Below are 14,392 nucleotides of genomic sequence, written 5' to 3' on the forward strand. Positions count from 1 at the left end.
CAAATTATTAGCTTGATGTTTCACGTGTTCATGTAAGAATTCCAGACAATTAAGGTATAATTAAGCTACGACATGTATGGGTATAAGCACCAAACTGGTGCAACTTCGCCAATCATGAAAATTCTAATCACTGCAGCTTTATGCTTTATGTACAGTAATAAGAAGTGCGAAATAAAGTAATCTCTCTTTTTTTTCAGTTGCCTTCTGGCATGCATCGGGGCAATGATGTTTCTAAGTACATGCTTTCACTTCTACTTGTGGCTCAAGGATCGCTCTTCAGATGAAGGTAAGAGCTAAAGTTTTTCTCGTGAAGGACGCCTGCGGGTTCTGTTAGCGCTTGATAAGATCCTAAACTAATTTAATACTGTAATGGGATTATTTATTCGGGCAAACAGAAACATATGGCAAAGGGGAATAGAGGAAATGTACGATATCAAATTATGTTTCACCAAGCCTTCTTGCACGCATAACGTCCACGAGCTTAATCTTAACCCATTCTATGCCCGCACAAGCGCTGTCAAGTACATTTTCTGTCCCCGCACTATAGAGGTACGAAATTCCTTACATGGCTGCCTTCGTTCACTCCAGATAAGCGAATTCAAAAGTGCTCTCTATGAAAACCAGTATGTGTAACTGCTTAAATTAGGTTTAGTTATGCTTTATGTGTATGCATTTCACTGTTTCGCTACGTTTAGAATCGAAGGATACGATTTTCGAGTTCTTTGACTGTCATACAAATACAGATACAAATGTTGTAGCAGTCATTGTTGATCTGACTTTTATTTTTTGTTCACCACTGTATTAACCCACTCCTGCAGTAGCCCTCCTATAGGGCTACCGTATGTACAAATAAATAAATAAATAAATAAATAAATGTATGATTTTCCTTTTAATAAATAAATAAATAAATAAGAAATTACCATGCGTTTAGATACGGAGCCAGTCGCATCTTAGTTAGCCGAACAAGTAAAAACAACGTGACCTCCAAAAAATAGACTTAACTAGACAGTGAAGTAAAACAGTCAGCCGACATAGATCGGTAGAATATTTGTCTAGAAGTCTATCATCGTTTTCTTTGTGCCAATATATCACTTTGTAGCGTAGAAAAGTGCCACTGAAGGTCCCGCTTAAAAAACGCAATGACGTAATATCCATGTCACTTCCCTCTCTACCGCGGCTGTAACCTATATGCGAAGTTTGCTTCATGGCGTCAGCCATCCACACACTGCGGCGCTGCTTGGGTTGAGATTGCCGAATGCAGTCATTTGAGCTTCGGCGCCTGGAGCAGGTGAACGTAGCGCTTGCCTCAGCGGTTGTAAACAGATAAAGTGATGTGGCTCGCGGTGACGGGACATAGCAGCCGCTCTATGTTAATCAGCCAGTGCTTTCGTTATAGGAGAGGTACCGTAGTCCACCCACAAGAGATAGCGCAACTCCGATTTTCCACGTTCATCATTTCATCGCTTACAAAAGCTCAGTTTTCGTTAGGAATCATGGAGCGCTATAGCGTAAAACTATTCCAAACTTTTCTATTCCAATTCTGCAATCATCCCTACGCGATTGGTTAAGAACTTTTTGGACCGCCCCCAATTCACCTGGCTGTCACGGGACGTCAAGAAAACCACGATAGCTCCCCATCTCATATGACGTGTGCACATTGATTATGAATGATTTGACCGAACAAAAGCAAAATAGTTATTTCTGATTCGACGCCTTTTCGCCATTAGCACTCGGCTATTGTTCAAGAGTTTTCGGGCTGCACCCACTTCACCTGCCTGTCACGCAACGTCACAAAACCGTAAAAACTCACGGCGTCAAAGTGACGTGTACGCGCTAAAGATGCATTAATATGCCGAACAAAACTGAATTTTCTTCTGAATAGCCGCAGGCTGCCCCGTTCCGAAGGAATAAAAGATGGCTACCACCGATCGCCCAGGAACTGGCTACTCGCACCTACCAGAAAGCATGGGTATATTGCGTATAATAAAGCTTTTTGCGTGGCCGCGGAACGTTTTCGAGCACTTTCGGCACGTTTACGACCTCCTTCTGCCAACTTTTCTTTGCTGAGGATCCATTTTTGCGTCATTCTTAAGCTTCTGTTGCATGCCGCGGTGATTTTCGACCAACCACCGCGAGTTAAATAAGGGAAAGCGGACCAATCGCAGACGCCCGCACCACCCTCTTCATCCGATTATCGAATTTCTGTGCAGTGGCTCGACCCCATAAATCCCACTGCACTTGAGCGTGATCCCCGCCTCTTGTCAGCCAATTAGATAAGACAAGCCGCTCAGTGCAGGCAATGTTTCCGTTTTCCAAGCAAACAAAAGTATGGGAGAGGCCTTTGCCCTGCAGTGGGCGTAACCAGGCTGATGATGATGAACGAGGGGAGAATTGGATTGGGTTCAGACAACCCTGCGGGTGACCGCCCGATGCTTGCGTCGGCGGTTACGCAAATTTGACGTCAGGAGATTGGAATAAAAACATTTTGCAATAGTTTTACGTTATAGTGCCCATGATTTTGTTATTACGGAAGCATAATCTCTCAACCTAGCTCGACTTAATATTCTCCTTTAGTGTTCCTTTAACCTTTCCATTTCTGTAATTCAGGAAAGCAATCAATGTGTCAGCCTGTCTTGTATAAGTGTGACATCGGACTTAACCACAGAGCATTTGTTGCGCATTCGATTGTTACTAAACCTCTGTTCGATGACATTATTTACATGATGATATCCGCATTGAAGGTATAATATTCCTTGCGTTATCGAATATTTCGTTGTCATTTGGGAGACACACCGTAAACTAATGTTTTGTCGCCCCTGTTTGCAATTGAAGGCTGTCACAGACTTTAGGAAACACTAGGATAAAAGTTGCAAGATGATCACACCAATGATACAGGGGCAGAATTCACAAAGCTTTCCTTTCGTAAGTTCTCTTTGTCATTGGCTGGTTACCTACACTAATAACATCTCCAGAGTCGGGATTGGCTGAAACTTCCTGTCACAGGTCCAGGTCATGTCTTATTATGCAAGATATTGCATAGATACATGTATTTGGCCAGAGGGCCAAATACAGAAGGCCAGAATGATAGTAAAATAAAACGGGTATACAAACGCTGGCTCTGTCTGTGAAAGCTTCATACAAAGTATCAGGTACACACATTCGAGAGTGGTACCGCTCTTTGTGCGACTTTTTTAATGATTTGCTCGGCACTCAGAAACTTTCAATCGACGTAGAGACCAGGGGCCCTATAAAGTAAAACTATTGCAAAGTGTTTTTATTCCAATCTCCTGACGTCAAATTTGCGTAACCGCCGACGCAAACATGGGGCGGTTACGCGCAGGGTTGTCTGAACAGACCAATCAAACGCTCACCTCGTTCATAAGAGGTAACTTTTGTTTGCTTGAAAAACGAATAACATTGCCTACACTGAACGGCTTGTCTTATCTAATTGGCTGACAATTAAGAGGCGAGGATCACGTTCAAGTGGAGAGGGATTTGATGGGGCCGAGCCACTGCACTGAACATCGATAACTGGACGAAGAGGGTGGTGCCGGCGTCTGCGATTGGTCCGCTTTCCCTTATTTAATTCGCGGTGGCTGGTCGAAAATCGCGGCGGTATGCAACGGAAGCTTAAGAATGACGCTAAAATGGATCCTCAGCAAAGAAGAGTTGGCAGAAAGAGGTCGTAAACGTGCCGAAAGTGCTCGAAAACGTTACGCGGCCACGCAAAAAGACTTATTATACGCGAATAAACCCGTGCTTTCCGGTAGGTGCGAGTAGCCAGTGCCTGGGCGATCGGCGGCAGCCATCTATTATTCCTTTCGGAACGGGGCAGCCTGCGGCTATTCAGAAGACAACTCAGTTTTCTTCGGCATAATAAGGCTTCTTTAAGGCGTACACATCACTTTGACGCGGTGAATTTTTGCGGTTTTATTACGTCGCGTGACAGGCAGGTGAAGTGGGTGCCGCCCGAAAGCTTTTGGCCAATAGCCGAGGGCTAATGGCGAAAATGCGTGGAATCAGAAATAACCTTCTTGCTTTTGTTCGGCCAAATCATGCATAATCAGTGTGCATACGTCATATAAAATGGCGAGCTATCGCGGTTTTCTTGACGTCCCGTGATAGCCAGGCGAAGGGGGGTGGGCTCCAAAACGTTTTTAACCAATCGTGTAGGACTGATTGCAGAATTGGAATAGAAATGTTTGAAATAGTTTTACGTTATAGCGCCCCAGAGTTTCTGATGCACGATTAAAATGTTTTGTACCTATTGTGTTATAGTTCTGAAATCAGGCAATAAATGACAAAGAGAATTGAGTATTGGACTAGGCGAGAGACGCTGATAGAAACAAATCTTGGCAGCATACGTCTGACGGCTGTAAAAGAGCCAGGGTGCTTCTGCCAGCGTGCACTCCCGTCCTATTTAGATGCTATGCAAAAGAAGGGGTTTTCACACTTCCTTTGAAGTGCTCATCGAAAGAATCATGACAGATCATGACAGTCAGGTCAAGAATATTACTTGGCATAAACTGGTTCTTGTGAATACTGACTCAGAAAAGTATGGGTCGCACAACGCCGGCAGCAAACTTGGCTACGGCATGCCGACAGATGGCAAGTCCTCGTAGTTTCAACTCTTATACGCCACTCCGGCGTCAACAGTGGATCACTGCATAGTCTTTGTTAGCAAGAATGTTCTGCACTGCAACTATGAAATAAACGGTGCTTTGAGGCTGTGTGAGGCGTTTTGAAAACAGGCGTCTAGCGCACGTGACTAGGGTGTCCCGATGCGTGGGCGAGCGTTTAGCGCACTCATACAGGCACCTTGGTCACATGCACTTAAGTATCAGCAACCATCACTGTTACTAAAACAAAACAAAAAATATGGTTTCTTACATCGACGCCGTTGCCAACGAACCCTTTGATGAAGCTGGCCGGTTGACTAGCCTCGCGCTGATGTATCTGCGCTCTCTCCCATCACTCTACCCTCATGTACGTTGCTGTACCAACATACACTGGCTACAACAAAACACAGTTAAGATACTAACGTTGAATTCAAAGGTGAAAACCCTGGAAAAACAAAAAGCAAGAGAAAAGACAGGCCGTCATATTAAGGGGCCGGCCGTACATTGAATAAAAAAGAAACAGATACACGGAATATAAAGGAAGGTAACTTCGAAGACACGCTGTGCGCATTGTGCACAAGAAGTTTGCCTAAATTCCCAGCAGTACATGTGAAAAGCACGCAGGGGTTTACCCATGTGCGACGTTATTATTATTATTATTATTATTATTATTATTATTATTATTATTATTATTATTATTATTATTATTATTTGCTTTAAATTAAGCTGGCAGAAAAAAAGGGCAGGCCACAGCAACGACAATGAACAAATATATATGTACAATACCGTTACGCCTCTTCTTCTGTGACCCAAGTATTGTAGATATAGAGGTATGACGGTCTATGTGGTTAAGCCTCTCAAGTAAGTTGCATCGTGATAGGTCAAGTACCGTGCAGTCCACAAGAAGGACGTCCTTAGCAGCAACTCATGCGTGGTAGTTGGAGCAGTTAGAATACGTCCTGCTTCTAATACGCCGTAAAACGAGACGTTCATAGGCCCTATGCATTCGCAGAAGCCACACGCCAACCTCCAGCTTACGGTGAATTTGCTGGTTCACCGAAATGCAAAGAAAATGTTCTGTTCGGTATACAGGGTCCTCAGAGTTAAACTAACCTCAATTTTAATTAAAAACGTGCCATGCTACCAACGCAAAATCTTCTCGCACCGACAGTTTATGCGCTTTGGCCGTTACACTTTCTGTAAGAAATTGGAGTCGTGAAACGCATTATTACCAGAAAACATCCAAATTACCTTTTTCCTATCACGGTTTGAATATATTGTTACGTGTAGAAAGACACAGACAAAAGAGGCTATTTACAGACTATTTACACTAGACTGGAGCCAGAGCGCCAGGCCGACATTCACTCGCGCCAAGGGCACAGACCCACTTCGTCGTCGTTCTCACGGCGGCTCGTCTCTCGGGTATCTACCGATAATATCGTAATACTACCCCCCGGCGGCAAAAGCGCCGTCACGGTGCAGTTAAATATCCAAGGCACGTGGAGAGTTGTAGGGCTTGAGTCGGGCGACGTGGACAATGTCACTGGTTGTCACAGCAGAGGACGTAGTGGGCGTGGCGAGAACGATTTCGGAGGTGACATCTGTCACTTGGCGAAGCACGCGATATGGGCCCGTGTAGCAGGAAAGCAGTTTTTCACAAAGGCCAACTTTACGCGATCGTGACCAAAGCAACACGAGGGTGTCGGGGACAAAATTGACATCACGGTGACGGAGGTCGTAGCGCTGCTTTTGTTTGTCTTGAGAGACTTGTAGACGAGCGCGCGCAAGTTGGCGAGCATGGTCAGCATGGGCGATAGCATCACGGGCATAAGCGCTAGTTGATGCTGTGGTGGACGGAAGCACAGTGTCCAGTGGTAGCATCGGTTCACGGCCATACAATAGGTAAAAAGGAGAAAAGCCAGCAGTGTCGAGACGGGCAGAGTTATACGCAAAGGTGATGTAAGGTAGAGCCTGGTCCCAGTCACGGTGGTCGTCTGAAACGTATTTGGATAGCATGTCTGTAAGGGTGCGGTTCAAACGCTCAGTGAGGCCGTTCGTTTGAGGGTGATAGGAGGTGGTAAACTAATGCTGTATTGAGCAGGCACGCATGATGTCGTCAATGACTTTGGCTAAGAACGTACGGCCACGGTCTGTTAGCAATTGACGCGGAGCACCATGAATCAAAATGATATCATGCAGGAGGAAGTCCGCAACATCAGTTGCGCAACTGGTCGGAAGAGCGCGGGTTACGGCATAGCGGGTCGCGTAGTCCGCCGCGACTGCAACCCACTTGTTTCCTGATGTAGATTCCGGAAATGGGCCGAGAAGGTCTAAGCCGACACGATTGAAGGGCTCGGCAGGGATGTCGAGCGGCTGCAGGTAACCAGCGGGGAGCTGGGAAGGCTTCTTGCGTCGTTGGCAAAGTTCACAGGCGGCGACGTAATGTCTTACGGAACGGGCAAGGCCCGGCCAGAAAAAACGGCGACGTACACGGTCATAGGTTCGAGATACGCCGAGGTGTCCTGCCGTTGGGGCGTCGTGAAGCTCATCTAAAACGGTTGAGCGGAGGTGTTTAGGTATGACAAGTAGGAACTCAGAGCCGTCTGGATGAAGGTTACGACGGTACAGAGTACCGTCGCGGAGGACGAAGAGGCGTAGTGTGGCGTCGGCCGGAGAGTGTTCAAAACGGTCGATGAGTGCTCTGATGTAGGCGTCACGACGTTGCTCGTCGGCGAAATGAAGCAGCTGCGACACAGAGAATACGCAAGCAGCACTGGTAATATTGGAGGAGTCAGGGTCGTCAACAGGGTAACGCGACAAGCTGTCAGCGTCTTGGTGCAGGCGGCCAGACTTGTACACCACGGAATATGAAAATTCTTGTAGCCTCAAAGCCCATCAACCAAGCCGGCCTGTAGGATCCTTTAGCGATAACAGCCAGCAGAGAGCATGATGGTCAGTGACTACGGAAAAAGGGCGACTGTAACGGTAAGGACGGAACTTCGCTACAGACTACAGCAAGGCATTCTCGTTCCGTAATGGAATAGTTGCGCTCCGGTGGTGTGAGGAGGCGGCTCGCATAAGCAATAACGCGATCCTGGCCACGCTGACGCTGGGCTAAGACGGCACCTACGCCATGACCGCTGGCATCTGTACGCAATTCTGTAGGGGCATTAGGGTCGAAGTGGGCGAGAATGGGTGGTGAGGAGAGAAGAGTAACGAGACGAGAGAAGGCGGCGGCTTCTGCAGTACCCCACGAGAATTGTACGCCTTTCTTCAAAAGATTAGTGAGGGGTCTAGCAATTGCCGCAAAATCTTGAATAAAACGACGAAAGTACGAGCATAGCCCTACAAAACTTCGAACGTCGGCGATGTTGGGCAACCGTGACGACGGGAGCAGTCGAACCAGCCGAAGCCGTTGCAGAGGCGGGCTCGTCACCGGGAGGCAAGGTGACAAGCTCGACGTACCGACCACTCCGGAGTTCCGTGGCGAGGACGGGGATCGTTGACCTCCACCAGAATGTTACGTGTAGAAAGACACAGACAAAAGAGGCTATTTACAGAGTATTTACACTGGACTGGAGCCAGAGCGCCAGGCCGACGTTCACTCGCGCCAAGGGCACAGACCCACTTCGTCGTCGTTCTCACGGCGGCTCGTCTCTCGGGTATCTACCGATAATATCGTAATACTATGTTTATATTTGAAACATCAAGAGAAGCGCACTTGAAGACAACATATTGGTTCCCCTGGAACACTTGTGTTCACAGATATCCAACATCAAATTCAGCGCTAATTCAGCTAATTTCGCATTCAGTGGCATGTCTATCGGCACGACGTGAAGCCGTGCGAGAATGCCAACATGTGGGAAATGGAAAAAGTCAGTCGTTGCTTGTTTTCGGCAGCCGAGAGCAAGAGTGTATCCGCTCGATGTGTCACACGCAGTAAACTCTGTCTCAGTGGGGCTTGACGTAGGCTTGGCGAATGCGAAATTAACTGACTCATTGTAAGATTTGATGCTGATTATCTCGAAACTGAAGCTCTCCATGAGAATTAAACAAGTGACGTATTCTTCATACCACGATTGACACATATATTTCAAATATAAAATATAGCATAATCGTGATAGCAAAAATTAAGAAGTTTTCTTAATTGTGTGTTTAGTGACTCTAATTTTTCGCGAAAGTTGTTCCCGCCAAAGCACATAAACCACTTGTGCAAGCCAATTCTGTGTAGCTAGCTTAGCGTTTTTATTAAAATAACAGTTACTTTAACTTTGAAGACATGACGGAGCACGTGTTGCAAGGCACAGGCCTCAAGACCATTCAAGTTTCGGGCGCTTGGATTTATGTTTAGTGTTATTCAAGTTTCGTAACTTAAGTGAAACCGAAAAACCACTTTATCTATATTTTAATTCTCGTGGAATGCTATTCACTGAAAGTGTTGGCAAGATTCTTTGTGTTTTAAATGGTAGTAGTCATGAGACTGCCAGTTTCTTTGCCTTCAATACATGTTTCCTTTGCAGGACAGCTCACCCGTCTTCTCACCTCGTTTTCCGTGCTGAAGAATACGAAGCATGTAGTTACCATGGATCAAAAAAGTTCAAGCGATGCATGTTTTAGTTTCATGAACGGAGTGCGTTTCCTAAGCATTGCATGGATTATTCTCGGCCACGTTTACGGAGGCATGACAGACGTTCTAGGTGGGTATTCTTTCACCATTCTAAGCATCCAGTTCAAGAAAACTATATATTCTACAATTCTGCTTCGGCTACCTTTCTAAACCTCGTAAACGGTTTATGTTCATTTTAGGACTGCTAAGCGATAAGTGTTTAAAGATTGTTGGTGTGTAAAGATTAACTTACCTATTGTCAACCAAAAGGAAACGAAACAGGTTTGACGCCGTTAACCTACAGATGTTGCTGCTGATACCGTCAAAGTGGAAGCGACCAACAGAAAATGGCGTCATTGTGATTAATGAGAATTCTATCTACTACAAGCCAGCAAATAAAATGCCATCATCGAGTCAATGGCACTGGCTGGTCTTTTTTGCGCCTGCTTTCCTGAGCCACTGCCTAGCAATCCTCCTATTAAGTGCGAATAAATGGTTGTGGGCTCGGCTCCCACCGGCAGCAAGTTATCTTTTCGTCCACTTTCATTTCTTATTTCTTCATTATTTTCTATACTTCAATTACAACCGCAGCTAATTTCACCCACACTTTCTTTGGCTTCATTGCCTGGTCAATGGTGATGATTAACAACAAACACGACCCTCGGTTTGCCTGCTTATTTCGTTAGTTCATAGCGAAGGTCTCGAATCGGGCAGCCTTGATGCCATTACGAAGAATAAGAGGGTCTATTGGCTACGTGCGTGCTCTCCAAACTTCTCTTGTTACGTGACGCCATCTGGCGAAAGAGGATGCTCTACATCCGCCCGCCATGACACCTTAGAAGCGCTGGCGAACACTCCCAGTGATAGATTTAGTAAACATAAATACCCTAAATAGCGGATAGATTGACAGCCGTCGCGGTAGCAGAACTGGCAGTGCAACGCACGCATAATGAGGAGTTTGTGGGTTTCATTTCATTTTATTTTCATTTTGTTCCTACTCTTGCCATACAAATTATCAAAAGACTGACTGAACCCATAGCCAGAGGCTAGTGTGGGGTTCAGAAACAAAAATACACGATGGCAATGACACAGCACTTGTGTAAAATGAAAAGCCCGAAATCACGGCGAAAGACCAAAGTACAGCATACGATGAGGAGAAAATAAAATAATATGCATTTTACAGCAGAATGAATAACGATCTGTAATGAACAACACGGTACAACAAACACAGACCGCGAATGACTGTCACATAGATCAAATAAGGCTCATAAAGTATGTTCTTAATGCTTTATTTGTTTCGTGGGACTGTTTTATTTCTGTGGGTAAAGCATTCCAAACCTTGGCTCCTGAAAACTGCACCAATCTTTCACTGTAGATGTTATTATTCGGTTGCAGATTAAAGTTACTATGTGGGAGGTTTCTCGTAAGTCGAGAAGGAGTTCGGTTCCCACAGGCGGCAAATTATCTTTTCGTCCACTTTATATTTCTTCGTTATTGTCTACATTACAATTACAACCACAGCTGATATTTCCGCGATGCATTCCTTGGCTTCATTTTCTGTTGGGGTTATTTTTTTATGGGGTTTTACGTGCGAAAACCACTTTCTGATTATGAGGCATGCCGTAGTGGAGGACTCCGGAAATTTGGACCACCTGGGGTTCTTTAACGTGCACCTAAATCTAAGTACGCGGGTGTTTTTGCATGTCGCCCCCATCGAAATGCGGCCGCCGTGGCCGGGATTCGATCCCGCGACCTCGTGCTCAGCAGCCTAACACCATAGCCACTGAGCAACCACGGCGGGTCTGTTGGCGTTACATGCTCATGAGTTTATATATATATATATATATATATACATATATATATATATATATATATATATATATATATATATATATATATATATATATATATATATATGAAGAGAGGGAGAGAGAGAGAGCGGGCGGATAGGTGGATGGATGGTGTCCGCACTTGGCTGATCGGGATCCGTACAAATGTTTGTAGTTTCACTCATTTTTTCGCGCTGCAAAGGAGGAACTTGAGTACTATGTAACCAGACAAAGAACAACACGCAAAAACGAAATCCCCCTAATCACTGATTTGATTCGGTAATTTCACTTCAAAGTAAAATCATGAGGAAAAGGAAGCAGCAGTACACGAAAATAAGCAAGGAAGGTTTATCCTGTCTTGTTTCTTTCCATGAGCTGTTGTCTCCCTTTCATCGCAGTGTTATGTTTAACGTGACAACGACGAATAAAATTAGGTATCAGAAGAATTTATGGGCGTACTTTAGAAGTTTTATTATTGCAGTGTTGAAAAAAGTTTTACATGTTCCGACTCTGCAGAAATCAGTATCTGTCCTGTATTTTCTTTCACCACAAAGTCCATAACAAGACCGACTTTCTCTATAGCGAACACCGACTTCCACTTTCATGCATTCATTTGCTGCTGGTGCTTACGTCAACCTTGATACCTTGCCAAGTAAAACCGCAGCCCAGTCAACATTGCGAGGCGTTCCTTTCAGCGTAACATTATTTCATCAACGAATCTGAACTTGTTTCCGCACGGGCTGTCAGCTTCCGACGTGCTTCTTGCGGGAATACAGGTATATCTGATGAGAACGATTATTTAATAAATTACGCGTACCGATTCATAAAGTTCCATCAGGTGCCGCCTCACGTATTCCCAGTTTAAGCCGAATATGTGCCTATTTATGCCTGATAATCATGAGTGTAGATGTTCTGACCACAATTTATACATCATTTTCCAGCGGGAAGGCTAAATATGCTCTTCTTTTTCGACAATTGGGCTTCTACAATTTTACCAGCTGGCTTCCTGTCCGTAGACACATTTATGTTTATCAGGTATGTCGTTCCTGTTCAAATAAGCTCGATAGTAATCTCTGTTATATAAAACGAGCCTTCACTCGTCGCTCCACTTAGGCTTTACTGAAATGCCCCTAGATAGGTTGTACACTGTAAAGAATAATTCTGAGAAAACAAAGAAAAGAACGAAAAATTTAGATTGTTGCAACAGAAAACTTATTTCAACGGAAGAAACAGAGATTGTTTCATTTAAAAAATTACTTTTTCTGTTTATGGTCCAAGATGGACAGTTTCTTGGGTTTAACAAAATTGATCCCCATATGGTGAAGTGACGAATTTAGCCATTAACGCTGTCAGTGAAATGAGATTTGTTGGCCTCTTATGTCTTATTTGTGTGCACGTTCACAAGCCACGCAAGTAGAGGCAGACATATCTGGCATGCTCCGATCCAATTGGTCTTAATTTCTTAATGAGATACAGCTGCCATCAGGGCGAGTGGTGCCGTTCAGATCGTAGCTATATAAACTCGTAGCGTAGACACTTCGATGTGTCGCATGGTGCCGGGGGTCTTGGCGCCATATATTTGTCAGAGGTGGTCACATCTCATATGTTCCATGTAGCGTGCTTATCTGTACCTGTATGATATGTGCTACAACCGCATCCGAACAGTTCACTCTTTCGTGTTACGTAAGCTGCAGTCATGAGGGGAGTGAAACTTGCTCGCCCAGTGGAACAAACAATGTAAAAAAATGTTTTCTGTAAAATTCCCGAACAAAAATAAACGAATTATTTCGGTAAAATTCCATAAACACGAGCTGACAGAAAACAGAAGTACAAAATTATGCGTTACGAAAATTACCATACCTTTTCTGTTTTCTTTAAAAAATGTTTAACGGTGTGTGCAGCGTATACGTAGCGCGCCTGCTCCAGCGTCTTGCTCAGCGCGCACTTAAGTGAGTTTTCTCAGCCACTTCGCAACGTAATTTCGTAATAAGGTGGCTTGAGCATCCGCTCAAGCGCAATCGTGTAGAGCCGTCGTCCTCAAGCGAGCGCTTCTCACCGGAAGAAATAAATCGCCGAGAACATTGGTCAAACACGGTGACTCGTTCGTTCTTGAAGTATCTCTGGCCAAAAGAAGGAGCGACGAGTCGGAACGCCTTTCTGAACATTGTTTGCAGCTCCACTATGCGGTGCGATGCTCTGCTTCATGGAATGCATGCACGAAAAGAATGAAAAAGTCATAGGGTTTATAGAGATTTCAGTTCTGGTTGCCTGATTTGTGCTCGGAAAAAAGAACGAATGAACCTGTCCACTAAGACGGTGACGGTGCAGTGACCGTCATAATGCATCACGCAGCCGCGCAGCCTCAGGCAGCTATATGCAGGAAACCCGCCGATCGGGAGAACCAGTGTCCTCCAAATCGCCGGTTCTAACGGAGCGCTCGTTTAGACTTTGCGTGATATAGAGCTATAATCTTCGCTTGCTTAAGCGAAGGTATAGTCGCATCCTGCCCTCGCAACCGAAAACGCCACAATCATGTGTGTTCGTCAATTATCAGGGTTACCATAACGCCACTTGAACAAACTTAAAGTACCATTAGTAAATGATCCGCTCAAGTTAAACCAGAATCGCGTGAAACTAAAAATAGACATTTTTGCTACTCAGACCAGTAAATACGTAATTGTTCTTTCAGCTGAAAACTCGATAGCACGAAATTCGAAGCTCAAAACTCGAAGCACGATACTCGCTTTAACGAGGAACTTTCCAAGTAGCTCATGCTTCCGAATCACCGCCTATACGGGACTTTTACATCGTCTTTTTATACAATTTCAGCGGGTTTCTTCTGATCAACGCCGTCTTCAATCAGAAAAGACACGCCATGTTCATCGCACCCATTGCAACAGTACGTCGATATATCCGGTACGTGCAAAGCGCCCGTCGTGCTTCTTCCGTTGCATCAAAGCACCAACATCCTTGTCCACTGTGTAACATGACTAGAAGGGTCCAAGCTCTATCCTGTTCGATGCTATTTCTCAAAACAACGAACGATTTGAGGCATTCAGATGACCCGTCACATGGGAGCATACTAGCGGTCGTGTGTGTGTGCATCCCCTTCTTTGTTTTCTGTGCTTAATGCCTTGAAAAATATTTTTTTCCTCCTTTCCAGGATAGCAGGCGTGCTATTTCATATTTTAAGAAAGCCAAAGAAAGTTCTGCAAGGTTCATTCTGGCTTTAATATAAGCGGTCATAACAAAATTAGGAATAAGGGCTTTTAGCCAAGCACCAGCCAAACTGTCGGCATAATCTACACAGACCTCGGTCTATGAGGTAATGCTGTAAT

At 44.8% G+C, this 14,392-nt stretch overlaps 1 protein-coding gene across 1 annotated transcript in view; it reads left to right on the forward strand.

Annotated features, from left to right (window-relative positions):
• Positions 1-14,392, forward strand: part of LOC142571940 (nose resistant to fluoxetine protein 6-like) — a 42,100-nt gene that overhangs the window by 11,376 nt on the left and 16,332 nt on the right. Inside the window, exons 5-8 of the mRNA XM_075680679.1 lie at positions 198-286; positions 9,140-9,316; positions 11,996-12,089; positions 13,884-13,970. Of these exons, the coding sequence (XP_075536794.1) occupies positions 198-286; positions 9,140-9,316; positions 11,996-12,089; positions 13,884-13,970 (447 nt within the window). The remainder of the gene's footprint in view (positions 1-197; positions 287-9,139; positions 9,317-11,995; positions 12,090-13,883; positions 13,971-14,392) is intronic.

The sequence above is a fragment of the Dermacentor variabilis genome, chromosome 1, assembly GCF_050947875.1.
Source record: "Dermacentor variabilis isolate Ectoservices chromosome 1, ASM5094787v1, whole genome shotgun sequence".
NCBI classification, from domain to species: domain Eukaryota; kingdom Metazoa; phylum Arthropoda; class Arachnida; order Ixodida; family Ixodidae; genus Dermacentor; species Dermacentor variabilis.